Source organism: Leptinotarsa decemlineata, unplaced genomic scaffold, assembly GCF_025532065.1.
Source record: "Leptinotarsa decemlineata unplaced genomic scaffold, Ldec_3_MD MMD2_tig00003335_RagTag_RagTag, whole genome shotgun sequence".
Taxonomy (NCBI): domain Eukaryota; kingdom Metazoa; phylum Arthropoda; class Insecta; order Coleoptera; family Chrysomelidae; genus Leptinotarsa; species Leptinotarsa decemlineata.
The window spans coordinates 3,710,664-3,729,641 of NW_027412587.1; the positions used below are offsets into that span (position 1 = coordinate 3,710,664).

General features: G+C 35.0%; 1 protein-coding gene across 7 annotated transcripts in view; it reads left to right on the forward strand.

Moving 5' to 3' along the window:
• The window catches only part of LOC111505218 (uncharacterized), a 110,621-nt gene that overhangs the window by 48,543 nt on the left and 43,100 nt on the right, over positions 1-18,978 (forward strand). For all 7 annotated transcript variants that reach the window (XM_074177961.1, XM_074177963.1, XM_074177965.1 and 4 more), the window contains 6 exons: positions 9,313-9,656; positions 13,593-13,776; positions 15,752-15,944; positions 17,213-17,453; positions 17,578-17,842; positions 18,236-18,482. In XM_074177961.1, the coding sequence (XP_074034062.1) occupies positions 9,313-9,656; positions 13,593-13,776; positions 15,752-15,944; positions 17,213-17,453; positions 17,578-17,842; positions 18,236-18,482 (1,474 nt within the window). The remainder of the gene's footprint in view (positions 1-9,312; positions 9,657-13,592; positions 13,777-15,751; positions 15,945-17,212; positions 17,454-17,577; positions 17,843-18,235; positions 18,483-18,978) is intronic.

Sequence of the window (18,978 nt, forward strand, 5' to 3'; positions counted from 1 at the left end):
AACTTAACTTTATTTCACTTTGAATACAATAAACACTTTCAACTATTATTCGAATGTCTATCGCCTTACTAGATCGCTTCGCGTATCAGACTGTAGCTTCCACTTGACTGTGTCGATATGCTCGAGGCTAGCGTTAAATATCGTAATCGAATGCAGTAGAAATGTCGCCGAAGTTCCATCGAAATCGGTAGCATTATTCTCGCTTCTTCTAGAGCGGCAGGGAACACTCGCGCGCTTTTAGCTACGTCACGATTGGTTTATGGCTACTAGTAGCGGCCGGCGTTATTTTCTTTAGAGCATGATTTACAACAATTTGAAAGACTTCCTGGATATAAAACATCTCAAAATACTGTACTACACCTTTGTCCAAATACAGCTCAACTACGGCATTACAGGGGGTGATGCAAATGACAGTCACTTGGAAAACTTAAACACAATTCACAGATGGATTTTGAGAATCATATTGGATAAACCCATAACATTTCGAAACAAACAGCTGTATAACGATGAAGTCAGGTAACTTTTTCATTTAGTTATGATCCTCAATTCAAAAAATACCTTCCAAATTTATGGTACATCAACATTATGCCAGAAATAAATATAATTCGTTAAGCGTACCACGTTGCGATAAAACAATAAGACAGTGTCATTGTAATTATCTTGCACCAAGACTATATTCTTCAGTTCCAGTCAAAATAAAAAACATGAATAATACAAATCTCTTCAAGAAAAAAACAAAACTATGGCTGTTAAATCGCCAAAGAAGAGAAGAAACACATGATTCTGACAACCAGAGGAATAAATGTTGAACTCTTTAGAGAAATAAATTACATATTGCAAATCCGTTACAAACCATATAGTCGAATATGAATGGACACATTATTACAAATTTTAAATCACATTCACAAATTGTATCTCACTTTCACCAGATATCGCTTTTTAGAGACATTTTATATTTCAGTTTTCAATATTCGATCCTTTATTGTACGAGCGGGGACCCAAAAAAACGGGAATAACGCTGTGATGGGGAGGGAGAGTAGGGAAACCTATTGTTTGACCTCATCCGTTCGCCTGTGAGTTTTTTTTTTAGTAAAACAACTTTTTACATTTAGGCGAAAACGTAGGTAATTGCAAATTCTCGAGAACAACGCTCGGCTGTGAAATTTTGTTTTCTGTAGGGGAAATCGGCCGCGGAAACTATTAAAATGCTTAAGACTGCTTATGCGAATGCTGCCTTAAGCAAAACAAGAGTTTACGATTGGTTTTCAAGTTTTGAAAATGGAGAAATGTCTATTGAAGACCAACTCCGTTCAGGACGCCCCTCAACTACAATAATTGATAAAAACGTCGTGTTATGCTCGCGGAGTTCGTTCCCCCGGGTCAAACTGTCAACCAGAAGTCCTACTTGGAGGTTTTGAAAAGATTGAGGGAGAATATCTGGAAGAAAAGTGCAGATCTTTGGCGCACAGGCGATTGGTTCTTCCATCATGGGCGCCGACCTAAATCGCCCACATTGACCAAAAACGCCATGACACCGATTATCCACCCCACATACTCACCGGATCTAACCCCCTGTTACTTCTTTTTGTTTCCAAGACTCAAAAGCAATATGAAAGAAAAGCGTTTTGCCACTGTGGAGGAGGTGAAACAAAAATCTCTGGAAGGCTTAAAGGTCGTTCCGATGAGTGAATTCAAAAACTGTTTCGAACAATGAAACAATCGTTTGAAGAAATGCGTTGTGTTCAATGGCGAATACTTGAAGGTGATCAAAATTTGGGGTTAAAATATTAAGAAATAAAGAAGTGATGACAAAATTCCCGTTTTTTGGTCCCCCTCGTACTATTCTCATTGGTAAGAATTTATTATATTTTTTATTGTTAATTATCTACTGCTCTAAGTGGAAAGGAAGTCACGTAGAAGCGATAGTTTCATTGAAATTCGAGCTTCTGTGACGAACATTGTTAATTTACTTTTACCATCCTGTATACTTTCTTGTTATTACATTGATTATAATCAATAATTATTAGTGAATAAACATATTATTATTATATTCATAAGTGTAAAATGCAACCTTCCAAAATCTCCAAGCGATGTAACGCATTTGATGGAAAGGTAATGTTTCATGATGTGTTTTGAGTGTGTCTTAAAAATTTCAAAGAACTTTTATTTACAATAACAATCACTTTTGTTTTTAGATTTTCATGAAAAATAAAATCTTTGAAGTATTTTCGTTTCCTCGTGAACCTGAAAAAATGTACATTCAATTACTATCTTGCATGACAAAGTTCATTAACCACGCATCACTCGTAATTTTTTTTAAATTCGGACTATTCACGCTACGGCTAATTCTTGGCATTCATAGGTGCAGTAAGTTGATTGCGCTCGGAATGTGTTTGATTATCCACGGTTCAACCTAGAAACTATTGGCATTTTTCTCTAACCATATTCCAGAGTTGTAATATACCAATTTTTCCGTGAATGCGATCTCTGTTATTACTTTAATCCACAATGTTTGTTGTTCTTTGTGCCGGCTGATTTCGCAAGTGCTCGTACGGTGTATCTTGTTTAAATTATTTCGAATAGCAATTTATTTTACCGTTAATCGTATTGCATCACTACTAACATAAGGCAACCTTCGAAAACTAGATAGACACTCACTCAATCAACGCTAATTTGCGATTTCATTCAAGAAATGTGAATCGAACACCATCTGTTCGATGGTCGATGAAGTTATAGCCAATTAATCCATATGCTTAATTACTGTTAGATTACAAGCTCTGTTTAGCACGGTCATTAAAGGTTTCTTCTGTCGTTAATGACAATGTATTTCAATAAAATAATTTATGAAACATTACAAAGTTATCACAAAAAAGTCAGAAAATCTCACTACATTTTTTAGTGTTTTTGGGATTTTTCGCAACGGCATTTTAAAATATCAATCAATCAATCAATCAAAAATGTACTTCATTTTCAAAAAAAAAATGTTATTAACAAAGCTTAAATAAATAAAAAAAAAACAGTCAATTCACAGTAACAATGGAACAGTATAGATTCTTAGGCTACATGTAGACAGGACATAAGATTCTACAAAGCAGTTAAGTATTGATTTACATGTATAGATAAAATAAATAAATAAATCAATCGGTTCGACCTCAAGGGTTCAGGTACTCAAAATTTTCAAGATATTTTTCGGAATGTTTTTGACTCTATTATACTTTTAATTTCAAAGGGTAGATGATTGAATATATTCCGACTCTCAAATATTATGGAATTTCTGCTTTCTGCTCATCCATCTTTATACAAAAAAAATTAGGAGTCTTCCAAAGAAAGGAAAGAAGAAATCATTCAAAAAACAATTTTATTATAAAATATTTGTAGACCATGCAAAGAAGTAACTTTCAGACACAAACTCGAAGAAAATCCCTCTCGAAACATATATTAACAGTAAATTACACGAAAGAAAAATACTTTTATATCAACACTGAATTATACAAAACACTGAATTATATAGTTTGTATTCCAAACGTTCGTTATAGAATTGAATCAGATATCATTTATAGGATTGCTACACAATATAGTAAATGAAGGAGGTAAAATTTCAATTCATTGTTTGAGATTGATTGCTTCCTTCATTTTTTTTTGGAATATTCCCACATTTTTTTGCAAATAGATGGAGATGTAGAAAACCAAAACCGTTTTTCCCAAAATTAATCTTCTAAAAATATACCCCTTTCTTTTTTGAAATGTTTAAAAAAATTGATTATTTTGAAATTAGTTACATTTTCCTATGAAAACTATTTGTGACAGAATAGTGATATATATCCTTTGTGTTTATCGACTTTTTTGTGTATTTTCACTTTCCACAATCTGAAAAAACTATTAAAATTGCAGTGGAGAACTTTATACAGTTGTAGACAAGATACACTTTTCAGTTCACCCCGATAAGTTACTGTGTAAATACAAAGTATTTTCAAAAAGAAAAATTTTACTGATCAATAGAACGTTTTTTTGTGAAAAATACTTTGAGTTTATGAAGTAATTTATTGTGGAGAACTTAAAAGTTTCCCCATTCTATATTTTCTTCAGTTTTGGGAAGATAAAAATACCCAAAAAAATCGATAAAAACTGATTTCTTCCGTAAATAAAAGATTCATTCAATATTGTAACGAATCTGAAGCCGCCCCTGACCGATATGCCGGCCGGCGAACAAACACATGACATCACCGAGAAAGAATGCAGTCGGCAACCGCCGGTAAAACTCTAGTCGAGTATCGAACCGACTACAGATTTCTTAAAAAAACTATTACACTATATAAGCCCGGCTTCTATATAAACCTCGCTTCTGCCCCAAGAGCGCTGTTCAGAAAGTGAATCGAGCGGCTAAACAAGAAATTCAAATAGTGGAAATAAATTAAGCGTTAGTTGCTAAGTGTTGTAAATAAATTAGTTTGTGATAAGTGAAATATTGTTGGAAATAAATTTGTTTAAGACAGTTAATTCTTTAATTTTTTACAATATATTATTTGTTCTGTACCTGAATACCACATCTGTTTTTTCACCAAGCCGCTCAACTCCTATTATATACTATGTAGCTCAATTTATTTCATTTACCTGATGCGAAAATAAATAATTCAAAAATGAAACTGTTTAAATGAATTCTTGAATTATATTTGTTTGCACTCTCACATAATTACAGGTAAAAAACAGGTGAAAACTAGGTATCAATCAGGTGGCAAATAACATCAGAATAGGGGTTACTTTATTGATCCTCATTAGATAAGGTAATGATTTTTTTAGATGTTTATAAAACATCAACATAGCTGTAAGAATTATTTTTAGTTATATTCTGATGATGATATCTAGGTTAGCGAAACGTCAGTCAAGAGACAGTAATTCTTTTTGATATTCTTTTGGTATTCAACCTTCCACGATTCATTCATTTGATGTTTGTTAATTAATTTTTCCTGTTTTCGAATTGATTTTTACCAGTTAATTTTTTTAGTTTTAAGAACGAAAATTTGTAATTAAAATTTATAAATACAAGTTACTAACTAATTGGAATCTTCAGTTGTTCATATCACTCAGTAACTTTTCGGGATGAATTTTTCAGTTTGCCCTTAATCATCCTTCAGCTGATTTTCTGTCTATTTACCTTCGTTTATTTTTTCAGATTGTGGAAGGTTTAACAGTAACAAGCATTGACTCTTCCATAAAAGATGTTTTTCAAAGAATTGACATTGTTTTTCAATCGATATTGTAATGAATATTTTGATCAAATCCATGAACAATAGTTGTGATATGTTTTTATGATGCTATAATGAGTCTGTTTTGAAATTTGTATGTTCTCATAAGACAAAACGACAGTTTCATCAAAACGTGTGCTTTATGACCGTGCTAGTTTGAGATGGACTGAATAAAAAAATTAACCTGCATCTATACATGCTCTAATCTTTATAAAATTTTTGCCATTAGATCATTATAGTCGTCATATCAGATTGAAATCGACACGATTATATATCATTATTGATAATTAATGTTGAAAGCTGAACATAAATTCTCATAAACTCCGACAAAATGATGAAAAATCAGGCGATATTCTTAACGTAAAGAATGTCACCTTAACGGAACGTCTCCGATCTAATCTTCTCTGCAAATAAACGAGGTCGCTTATATAATTCTGATTCGACTATTTTCATATGCTCGATGTGAGACGGATCACTCTTCAATTACCTTGCATTGCAAATCAGTTTCCTATTGTTAGCAATTTTTTAATAGCCGTACATCGTTAGATAATCGCTATTTTCCTTAAAAGCGTTACTTGCAAGAGACCGGCACTATTCATGAATTGAATGTGTGATGAAAGACATTGCTACACAAGCACCATAGTGTGAATATCGTACAATTAATTCATTACGAGTAATTGAACTATGAGTACAACTTGTTTCGAACGTGGTTTACAATGTTTCAATTCAATATTGAAGGTTTGACCATCTTTTGCGGAAATATATTAACATTATTTCATATCTATCTAAAAGTGAAAAAATATAAAATAAATGATTACAGGTGTGACCTAAATATTCGGATGAGTTGATGAATAAAAAAATATTGAAGTTTACAGATATCAAGAAATGAAATAAATATCAACAAGGCGTCTGGTCCTGATGAAGTGCCCGTCATCGTACTTAAAAGGTGCGCAAATGAACTCGCACCAGTATTTTGCAGACTTATCAACCTGTCTTACAAAAAAGGAGTTTTTCCCTCTGGTTGGAAGATTGCTGGCGTTTAGCCTATTCCCAAAAAGGGCAACAAAAATCTTCCAAATAACTGTAGACCAGTCGCTTTGCTATCAGTGATATCAAAAACCATGAAGAAAGCCGTAAACCACCATAATGATGATCGCTCGACATCTTGAGCGATCATCATTATTGATATACTTGTTGATATTGTTGTTGACTTGTTGTTATCATATTGATATACTATACATTGATGATACTAACAATCGAAACGTCGTGAACCAACGTGACTTGGAATCTCTCCACTTTTTATTTTTTATTTTCTTTTTTCTTTTCTTCATTTTTATTTATTCAATTGTTCTATTTTTACTTGTATTTTATTTCACTATTATTTCCTTTCAGGTTTATTTTGGTTAATATAATTCTTATTTTCAGCTATTCATTTTTAATTCTTCTTTTTTAGTTGTTTCAGGGATTTCAAATCATTTTATATAGTAGACAACGGAAGTCCGAACTAGGAAAACCCTTTCATGTATTATGACTGTGATCTGAAGCAGTCTTATCATAGTTGTTTTGCCTAAAAAATGAAATACATTCAAGAATGAAGATTGAGGGGGCTGTCAATATTTTTTTGTCAATAAAAACGGGCCGGCAGCTATTCCGGAAATCCATTTTAAAGATTAGCCTTATGATGCGTTTCTGTGCTATGAAGACTCTGGAAAAATCCCTTGCTCTGCCTTAGCCATAATATTCAGACTTATATGAGGGTAGGCCATGGCATAATATATGTTGAGTAAGCCAGTTTCATCCAAACAGGATTTCAGCTGTTTTAAGGCATAATACGCTCTATTTAACTTAGCACATATCCCAATTCAGATTAGCGTCTAGGTAGGTCCCTAAAAATTTTATTTCTTCAGAAGTTTTAATATCATAACTAGAGTGTCGACCAATTGGAATATTTCTTCTGAAGTGGAAGTTAACACGTATCGATTTAGAAGTATTGAGAATGAGCTTATTTTTAGCACCAGGTACTGAACTGATCAATAATATGTTCAGATTTGCTGATGAGTTGCTCAGCATTATTGCCTGCTATAGTTATTGTTGTATCATCAACAAACATTGTGACGTAACCTCCATTTATATGTTGAGGAAGAGCATTGACATAGAGAAGAAACAGTAGAGGTCCTAGAACAGAGCCTTGTGGGACCCCGAGTTTTACCGTTTTTGACTTAGATGTCGCTCCATTGCAGATTACAACAATTTATCTGTTTGTCATATAGGATTGTATCCAATTTATTATATTTCGTGGAAACCCGAGCATTGACAGTTTTTTGATGAGAAATTCCGCGCATACTGTATCAAACGCTTTTTGTAAGTCGAAAAATAGTGAGATCACTTAATTTTTTTATCAATATCTGTGTGGATATAATTCAGACGATGATAGGAAGCTCTCTCTATAGATTTATTTTTCCTGAAACCATGCTGAGACATACATAGCAGCCTATTTGATTCCAAGTGATCCATAACCCTAAGTGCTACTCAAATAATTTTGATATCAAGCCAAGCAAAGATATTTACCTATAGTTGTCCCTTTCTGTGGGGTTTCTTTTTTAATATTCAGGTATAACGAGTGTTTTTTTCAGAACTTCTGGAAAATATCCTTGAATAAGAGATTGATTCATTAGGTATGTTAAAGGAACGATAAAAGAATGTATTATTTTCTTAATTGTTACAATTGACAGTTCATCAAAGCCTGCAGTTTTTTTGTTTTTCATTTCTGATAGGGCATTTGTTATCTCATATTCCGTGACTGGATAGGATCGGAACGGTTTAATAATGGTTATATTTTCAGTAACAGTGCAGGGTAAAGACACAGTGATCCATATTGTCTCCAACCCTCTTTTTATTGTATATCAATGAGTTATTGTAAAAAAAACAAGAATCCAATATGCTATGCTGACGACAGCACACGTGTCTCGTCATTCCATTTGGATTCCAGGATATCGGCTACGGAGGCACATCTTCACCGGCAGCAGGAGGTTGCATATCTTAATGAGGATCTAGAAGGGATTTCGAATTGGGGTGAAAGTAACCAGGTTCAATTCAATGCCACCAAAACCTAGGCTTTGCTCCAAGAAGATAAATGTCTCAACCTATATTCATCGACATATTCAGTGCCATCTACGGCACTTATACGGTGTTGACGAATCACCGGTGTTGCCCTACGCTCCGGGGAATATTGAATCTGTCGTGGTGAATGAGAAATACCAAATTTATTGGAACTATTCATTTCTCACCCACAAGCTCATAAAAGGTAATGAGCCTGATGTAGTTATTTTCAACCAACCGAGCAAGACCATATTTGTCGTGTAGTTTTCAGCTCCAGGTTAGGCGAAATTCGTCCGAAAAGAGGAGAAAACCGGATGAAGTATCGAGATGTTCTCTTTGAACTCCGCAGACTATATCCAGACCACCCTGTTGAGATGGTTGTTATGTTTATTGGACTCCATGGTGGAATGATGCCCTCTCTACTCACGGTGTGGGGAGTGGGTCATTGGTTGATAATGCTGGCGCGCTTTTCCGATTGTGTTAGAGATTGGGGGAGAAGGCCCGACCAGCTTACCCTTCAGTGGGAAAAACTAGTAATAATGAAATATTTTTATTTACTTGGTGGAGTTGACCATAGATTTTCTTCTACTCAACCAAGAACACATAGTGTTTGACAACAATCTTATCAAATACTAATTGAAAAATAAACAGGAATAAAAAAGAAAATATATACAGATGACAACATTTTAGACTTATTTCACTGTCTTTTGAAAATAATTTCATTTATTTTCAAGTGAAGAAAATTATTTGATTGAAATAAAATACCTGTTACGAAAGTAAACTCATATAATTTTAACGAATGTTTTGGAATTGTGAGAAGTTTATGAAGTGCATTTACTTTTCCGATAAATTTTCTGTTTGATAGTTTATGAACGTGTATTGTGTAGGAATTCCATTACCACAATAGTAATGCACTCAACTCAGTAAACTTTTTTATCACTTTGCATAAATAATTTTATTCTTTTTTCAGAGTCCCGATGATGAAAACAATAAACCGCGTCGCCACCACCTGAGCCCCCAAGACACGAATAAGCGGTTCGCAGTATGCACCGATCAGACGACGACGACCAGAGGCGTCGCGACGTCTTTCGGCTTCAAGCGTCGGCCTACGACGGCTCCCGCCGTGGCATCGAACGCGAGCGCCGCGCGACGCCTTGCTCACGCCGCCAACAATGACGGGCTTGACAGAAACGGCAACGACGCCGAGACGGACGGCCTGACGGCGAACGTCGCGCCGACGGGACGCTCGACGCCGCGTCTCGTGCCTCCCAGGAAGGAGCCCAACGCCACCAGGGTGTCCAGATTCGGGTTCAGGTGAGTTATTGCGATCGAAATTCTTTGATTCCAGAAGAGTGGATTGATAATTTTATTGGTAATATAGGAAATAAAATTTATGAAAATATGTTTTTATAAATATTACTCATACGTTGATTAGTTTGTAAATAAAGTAATAAGTAATAAAGTATTGAAATTGAATTTCTTCAATTTAAATTTTTTTCAAAGTTTCACCAGCATGTAAATTCATTTATCAATTGGTGTCAGAAAATTTTTCAAAGGTAATTTCTCATCCAATCCTTCGTCTTTTTCATGTGAAAATAATTATTTAGCACTTTTTCTTATAAAAAGATTTGGAACTTTCAATTTTCATGTAGTTTTATTTTTATTTCGAGTATTATAGATAGGTAAGTTATACGAGGGAGGTCTGAAAAGTTTCGTACCTCAACATGAAGATAGCAGCACTAGTAAATAAAAGCTAGCAAATTTCGTTGACAGTTACTCGCCAAAGTTTTAGCCATTTTGGACGCGCAGTTGTTATGTAACAGTCGTTTGAGTGAGTTGATGTGAGTGTTTCTATGAAAATAGACAATCGAGTATCGAGTTATCCTTAAATATTTGTTTTTGAAAGGCAATACGTCAATGTTAATCAAAAATAAATTGGATTATGTGTTTGGGGACGTCCAAAAACTTTAACTACCGACGAAAACATCGCCAAAGTTCACCATTTGGTGCTAGATGATCGCCGAATTGAAGTGAGGGAGATAGCAGATGTTATAAACATGTCAAAAGAAGGTTTTTGTCTCATATCGAATCAACATTTAGGCATGAGAAAGCTGTCCGCGCGTTGGGTGTCGCGTTTGCTCACGTTACACCAAAAACGTGTTCGAATGAACATTTCCAACGTTCTATTGGCGCAGTTTAGGCGCGATAAATTCGAGTTTTGGCGCCGAATTAATCTACAAGTAGATGCAACTTGGATACACCATTATACGCCCGAAACAAAAATACAGTCCAAACAGTGGACTGCAACAGGTTAGGTTAGGTCTAAAGTGAGTGGGTCTACCCGACCCTCCACCGCAATCCGCAAGGGTTTATCATGACTCACACCTATTCATACTCGACCAAATAAACCCAGCTTCTTAACGAAGCCGATTAGTTTGTATGGTGAGTGGTCTTTCAGGTCAGATTCTAAGATTACGGCTCTGCCGAACTCTAAAAACCTGATTCGGTCCCCAGAGGGGCAGGCACAAAGTATAAGCTATGAGGTAGTCGGATAGTCAAGGTGCAAGATTCCCACCTTGATACCCACGACAACCTTCCCATATCACATCAGCTACACCTGACGATGCCTTACATTCAACCGTGCAGGGCTTTTTCGCCTCTGGTTTTGGCGAATCAAAACTTGAGCGCAAACGTTTGCTAACCTGCTTATGAGGGGGTTTGTTCTTCCACCTGAGACAGATTCTGCGTACGCTGGTCAAGAATTTGGTGCAAGGCGGTTCCATAAGGTATCCCGCTCTTGAGGAGACGGCTCAGTCGTTTCCTGGTTGCACCACCAAACCTTTTTTATAGGTTCAGTTATTGGATCAGAAGTTGGAGAGTTGAGAAGCTCTCGCTCCTGATCTGAATTTACAGGGAGGTCAGTTGAAGTCGTAAGTTCAACATTCATCTCCTCTGTAGACGACTCAGCGTCAGAAATAATTCACTCTGTCCATAAAAGTCCCACGAGTAGCTAGGGAAAGAAGGTCAATCACGGCAGAGTCCTGCATTACCGTGACAAGGCGATGCTACGACGAGAGGGCGCCCGGTATCTCGAAGGTTTCGTTGAGACAGCTGATAGGCTCAGTGTCATTCATCCTCTCGGCACGGATACACACACCTTGGGATTAAGTCATCGTTAGGATGCCATTCACTTAGGGAATAACAGAACCACAAGTGATTCTGTTAGTCCCATATCCAGTGGGGCTACGTGGAAGCAGGCATCTGATGGCTGGTTTGTTCAACCCCCACATTTCAAGCCAATGCACTCGCCAAAATAGCATGCACAATGGTTCAGGCAGTGAAAGATGAATAAGGACAGCCAACCCGCCGGACTGCAACAGGAGAACCGGATCCAAAAAAAGCAAAAACTGTTTATCCGGCTGGGAAGGTGATGGCGACTATGTTTTGGGATAGTCATGAGGTTGTTTTAATTAATTTTTTTCAAAAAAATAAAACCATCACAGGAGCATACTACGCATCATTACTTGACAAGCTGAAGGCAGAACTTGCGGAAAAACGGCACACATTTGCAGAAAAAATCCTGTTTCACCAAGACAACGCACCGTCTCACACCTCAGCGGTTGTCATGTCGAAAATTTACAAATTACGGTTTCAACTGCCTGACCATCGGCCTTACTCATCAGATTTAGCCCTAAGCGATTTTTTTTCGTTCCCTCATCTAAAAATTATGCTCGTTGGACAGATTTTCATGAAATGAAAAGGCAACCATCTTCGTGAACAATTATTTTGCAGAGAAAATTGCCGAGTACTATTTGGATGTGTTGCAGAGATGGGAGCATCGCTGGGAGGAGTGTGTAGAGTTAAAAGAAGAATATGTTGAAAAATAATAAAAATCTGAAAAAATGTCTTGTATCATTGTTAGGTCGGAAACTTTTCAAACCACCCTCGTAGTTTGTATTTGAAAACCAGAGCCCAAACACAACGCAAACACAACACTAGATATCGCTAGCTGGGTAAGTAAGGTCGATAACATCTTCCTTTACGAAGACGACATCTAAGAGGTCGGCAGAGAACTCAACGAATATCAAAGATAATATTTCTAAAAAATAATATCTTTAATATTCGAGGATAGATGGCGTCTTCACCCTTACTTACTTAGGCTTATCATTTGAGGACAGTTGAGTCCAGCAATGCATTTGTGGTTCAGCCTAGTACCACTGATGAGACCTATATCGGGTCGAAACACCGCTGCCTGGTGTAGAATCATAAATGCGATTTGTTTAGGTTCTGGTTTGCAACGATTTCTTTTGAAGTGAAAGTCAGAGGGCAAATCTCGTCGGCAGTCGATGTCGAAGTTTACTTTTGCAACTGACCGCCTTGGTGAGTGTCGTTTATCTTTGATATTCGATGATTGATTTCTCGAGTTTTGTCGACCCTATAGATGGCGTCGCCCTCACTTGAAATTTCTATGTTTTATTTTTATAGATATATGAAAGTATATTTTCCAAAATGATTGTCGACTGTCCATTTCTCAATTTCTTTTTAATAATGTATCTGAAGAGTATTTGAAAATTTTATTACAATTGATATGAATAATATATTAATTTAACAAATAATTTTTATCAACATTCTCATCTCCCGCCTTAATATTCCGAATAGTGAATAGTATATTAACGATACTTACGATTTTCTTCAAATATTTTAATATTACCTTTTTTGTCAGATAGTTGATATGTGAATCCAATAGTGTTTCAACATCAAGATTTTAAATATTTGGATGAATCAGTTTCACCAATTTCATTATTTTCAATTTCTGAAGATCCTTGAATCGGCAAGGTGCTTTTTATGAAGTGAATTTAACTTCAATTTTTTTAATAAACGCTGATAATGCTTACTTCAAATTTGTTACCAAAAAACGTTTTATACGGCATTATAAAAAATAATATAGTCAGTACCTATTTATTTGGCGTATTTTGTAAATAATATTGAATACTCAAAAGTCCATACTTCACTGCCAGAGGCGGTCGATGTATTTAGTTGGTTGGTTATTTTTAAAACTGAAGGTAACATGTTATCTAATTGCGGCGTTTCCCCATACTCTAACGAACTAAACATTACAGTTTTTTATAGAACAGTTTTCATTATAAAAGTGGATGTACTCGAAATACATATTAATTTCAAGCATTTGCACTTCATTTTAATAGTTCTCAACGCAATTAAATTCTCATATTGGTGTTCATTTCATTTCAGACAAACTCAAAGCAGCAGGCAGAACAAAGTTGCGGACCTCAATTGCCAAGCAGATGTGGTAAATCAAAATAGAAACAATAATGCCCTAAGGAAACCGATAGCCATCAGTAGGCCTGTTGTACCGACGGATAACAACAACCCCAGGAGTAAAATGATGTTGAAAGCTGACCCACCACCACAACAGGTGACATTCTGACTACTAACAGAAAAAATTGTTTGCATATATTGCTGATGGAGAAATAAATTTTATTGTCTAAGAATATATCTTATTGACAAATATTGAAAAATATTAGAATAAGGAATAAATTTAGGTTATACCGGAAGTTGGTACCAACTTCCTCAATGCAAATGTAACACCCTGTGTATTTTCACATTTTTGAATGCCTGGCATGATTATAATGTTAGTTTATGTAATACACCCTATACCAAAAATGAACCGTTCTCAAGATATTCATTTATTTACTCAAAAAAATAGGTATACGGCTCTCGATTGATTCCCCCATAAAATTCGAAAGTTTGATAGAATACATAAATAGGCGCTTAATGATTCATCAAAATACTTCATTCCATCATCTTAAAAGAGTAACATTCCCCAAATGTTATACAAGGTGTTCGGAATCGATGACTAATTCTGAAGATATAAAAATAGTCCAAAACTCAGTTTTTTCAAATGGAACACCCTGTTTTTTGGAATACTTTTTAAATTGCAAGCTGATTTGGATTCATTTCCATGAAACATTTCCCCTTTATCAAAAATCAACCGTTCACAAGATACAAATAATTATTCTTGAAAATGTTATTCCTACAAGACGATGGAATGAAGTTTTTTGATGAATCAATAGTTGGTTATTTATGTATTTCATGAAACTTTTGAATTTTATGGGGAAATCAAAGCTGATTACTCAGTTATTTTTGAGTAAATTTTGCATAAATTCACATTAAAATTTTTTCAAGGAAGTTGGTACCAGCTTCGTGTATAACCAGAAGTGTTGAAAAACGCCATTATTTCCAGTCGATGAAGCATATTAAAAAAAACATATTTGACCATTTTCAGGATATACACCCTATTATTTCCCAAACTACGGCTAACCGACGGTCATCTTGCTTTATCCTGTATATACACAAGCATAAATGAATGTAAACACAATGAAAGTTATAATATAACAAATAAGTTTTAAAATTTAAAAAAAATTGAACAAAGGCATTGAAATTTGAAAACTGGTTACTTAGCTAGGTACTTATTAATTTCAACATTATACTAAATCCAAATTGATAAGTTGACTCAACATTATCAGAATAAAATTCATGGGCTGCAGAGAAAGTAACTCTGTAACAAAAGTTTACAATGATCATTATGTTTGACTTTACATAACCTCTGTGTTGCCCTCTTCTGTAGTATAAAAAACTAAGTTCTTCTGTTGTTTATTGTAAAAAATCCAGAATACAATATCATACGTGAGGTGAGACTTGACAAGAGTCGTTTTTGCGAAATTTCGTAGTTTCTATAAATTGATGGATATAACCGTTACTACGTAGTAGGAGATCATCATGAAAATTGAAAAATGAAACTTTCTGTTTTTATACCACTTGTATTTGTAACTAACATTACTGCAGTTTCGTCCTATATAGGCATTTTCAATATTCGTTTGAATATGTAATATGTCATCCTCTTCTTTTGTATTGTATTTTGAATCAAAAACACTAATGATATTTCTTTTGATTTTCACTATAAATGGTTAACAAAACCGCAACACTTGTTTCGCTATACAATAGCTTTCTCAAGGAGTATTTTTAAGACTTTTATTGGCATTTCTCTGAAATATCTTTTACTGATTTTTTTTCTTGAATTCTTCATCAAGACACCATTCATAATTTCATTTGAATTGTTGAAAAATATTAACGAAACTACATTATGAATGAAATATGAAGGATATTGATGTTCATATGTTCAAAAAAATTTTTTCTTTAATTTCAATCAGTCATTTCCATGATATCAAACAATGTTTATTATATTTCAGTGGTTCAAATTATATTTCAGATTCATTTTTCTTCAGACTGTCACTTGTATATGACATTGTAGTTATCAAAATCTTTTCAATTGTATAAATTTCATATTTAATATCTTTTTACTTGCATTGCACTGATTTCTTCAATTTTAGATATCCAGATTCACACTTCAGTCCACCCAACTACCCAGACCTGAACCAATCAGAGTAATTGAAACGAAAACCGCCAAAACTCTCGCCAATAACAACAGGCGGGTGGCAGGGATGAATCAGCAGTATGTAGAAGAAACCTCTTCCAAAGATGGCTCTTTCACTGAAGACTCCGGAGTCGGAAGTCATTTGAGTAGTATGTAAAAAAATTTTCTTTTAATTTATAAAGCCGGTAAAAAGTAGTAGAATGTTTTTCTGCAAGTGTCAGTCCAAATTGAATTTAATATCTTTCTTCATAATTTGTTATAATTTTAATTATCGTTGATGTGATCTATTTTGAGGTGTGGCCCTAATACCCAAAGTTTATATTCATTTTTCTTGTTATTGTTTTATTGTGACTCAGATAATTATTCTATTCAGAAAAATTGTTAAGACTACAACAGGGACTTCCAAACTTTGACAATTGGAAACGGCCATCTTGTTGAAGCTATTTCTGTCAAATTGATTGTCATTTATTCAGTCTGTTTTGACGGATATAGCATTCAACAACACGTGCCAATAATAAAATTGTTTTATCAAAATATGTGTTCCGTTCGGACAACGTACCGCGCGGTTCGCCCATTTTACGCTCGCCATAATTGTCCTACCAAGAGGACTATTTGCAATGTGGTGGATTAATTTGAGTCCACTGGTTCAGTAAACGGTCGACCGACACCCGTACATCGACGAGACGCAAGATCTGCCGAAAACATCGCCGGTGTCTGTGAGAGTGTGCAGAAGAATCCTAGGCAGTGGATTTCGCGTCGCTCACAAGAACTCGACGGTTCGCAGACCACGTGACTTGGGCCTGCACCCGTACAAAATTCAACTGACCCAGGGACTTGAGGTGAACGGCCATAGACAACGACGTGTTCGCTGAATGGGTTCTGGAGCAGTTGGCAACTGACCTTAATTTTCATCAAAAAATCATCTTCAGCGATCAGGCCCATTTCTGGATGAATGGATACGTGAACAAACAACGTGAACAAACAAATTTATGCCTTTGGTGAAATTCAGCCTGATTTGTGCGCCACAGCCATGGAAAATTGAACATTGCAGATGCGCTCCACCCAGAGGAGCCGTGGCGGACATTTGAACCGTGTTATATTCCACACATAATGGTATCAATAGGTCTTTCAAACGAATAAAAAATTTCGATATCTCACACTCACTTTGTTTTATTTAAATTCAAAGATAGGAAGCCCTTAATGAAAGACCCTATATATTCATCTTGAATATTATCGACAACTAAAATTAATTCTCACAGAATGTATTACATGTGTTGATATTCAATTCCGATTTTTGTGGAAATATTGAACAGATTATATTCAAATAGTTTTTCTTTTATTTCTTTCCGGTATTGTCTCTGCTATGGAGTTTATTTTTCATCTCATTGGTAAAAACATATTTGACTATGAATTTCAGGTTGTTTGGGTGAATCAGATGTAATTAGAGGACTGAACCAGTTCGACGCATCCCCAACTTTTGGGGCAAGAAGACAAATCGGTCAAGTCAAACCTAGAAATTTAGAAGTAGTGGTAACTGCAAAAAATATGTTCGACGTCAAAGATTTGGATGACTCAAACGATTCTTGTGATAGCATTTCAGCGCCACCTTTGCCTCAGTTGCCTAGCGCATTTCATTCCTCGGGAGACAATAGAAACAAGTAAGTTATAAAATTTTCTAGAAGAATTTTTAAATATTGAATGAATATATATATCTCTATTGAAAAGTTCATTTTCTTTATATCAAATGTACATGTTCATTTTTGCTCACCTATTAATTTTCAGTTCGTATCCGTCTACTGGCTTGGTTCGAGAACGCACTTTAGAGTATCAGAGATTGTTGGATAGGGATCAGCGAGTGCGAAAAGTATCAAAAACTTCTTCCGAGGGTTTCAGCGATGATTACGGAGAGGAAGAAAAGACTTATAGAGATACGTGCAGGAATGAGAAAACCTTCGTGAAACCGTTGTCGCATCCGACATTTCTCAAATCTAGAAGTAATCAGCTTAAGTGTGATTCGAGTCCTCCTAGTTCGGATGAACAAGAGTGGGTGAGTTGTTTCAAGTGAGACTTTAGGACATAGCAGTCATTTTGAGCGAAGACATGGATAATAGATTTCTGTAGAAATTACAAAAATTCAATATTAGATTTATCATTAAATGAAAAAATGTGAAAACTTACGAAAAAAAAAAATTAATGCAATATTCATACGGCCATAGGAATTTCATTCAAATTGAAAAGACAATATTTTTAGCAGTGATTAGTTTTCCTGTAAATTTTGCCTTTTCAATTTAAATATAGGGTTAAGTATGTCAAAAGTCCTTTTTAGTATCCCAATTTGCTCTTCAATATTTCCAATATTTATCGAATTCTTTACATATTTCAACTTATTAAATCCGAAATGATTTGTATCCAATACAAACTTATTCTGTTGAATTTTCAGGCTCATGGAGGTGAAGCGATGGCAGACGACGTCAGTTTTTCTTTGAGTTCTAGTGATGAAAGTAAAGACAAGAACCACGAAAGTTCCGTCCCGATATCTACGGTTGTGATTGGGTCTGCAATTCAAAGCTTGATGAGCGGATCCTTGTCGAAATCGTTCACTTCTAGTGTCTCTAAGGAGGTGAAAAACGTTATGTTGACCATTGAGGATCCTAAGTTTGCCGCCGTAGCAGCTGCTAGTAATCAAGGTAGTTTTTGTCCTGATATGAATATTGTGGTTTTTGTATTAGGAAAGTGAAAATGTGTTAAAATTCAGAAAATAACTCGGCAATAAGATTCGAGAATAGTTTGTTTCCATTATGCATTGCATTAATTAATGTATATACAATGAAAACAGCAAGTAAAAGACAGAAATGTATAATTTAAATATCAGCTGCAAATGGCAAGTGACAATAATTACAAATACACAGACAAGACAACTCTAAAAAAATACATGTGCAGCATTTATACCGACAATAAAATGTATACAATGAAAATTACTTTCAAATAGCGAATAAATCGTATCTATCATATACAAATGACGGGTGACAATAATGACAAATGAACAGAGTAAAGAGTAACCAGAAAAATTGAATGTGCTCCAAATTATATCCTTTTTTTATAAAAATATAAATATGGAACACTTACTAACGAAAGAATAATAAAGAAACTGTCGAAGGTAATAAATTTAACGAAAGCTTGACA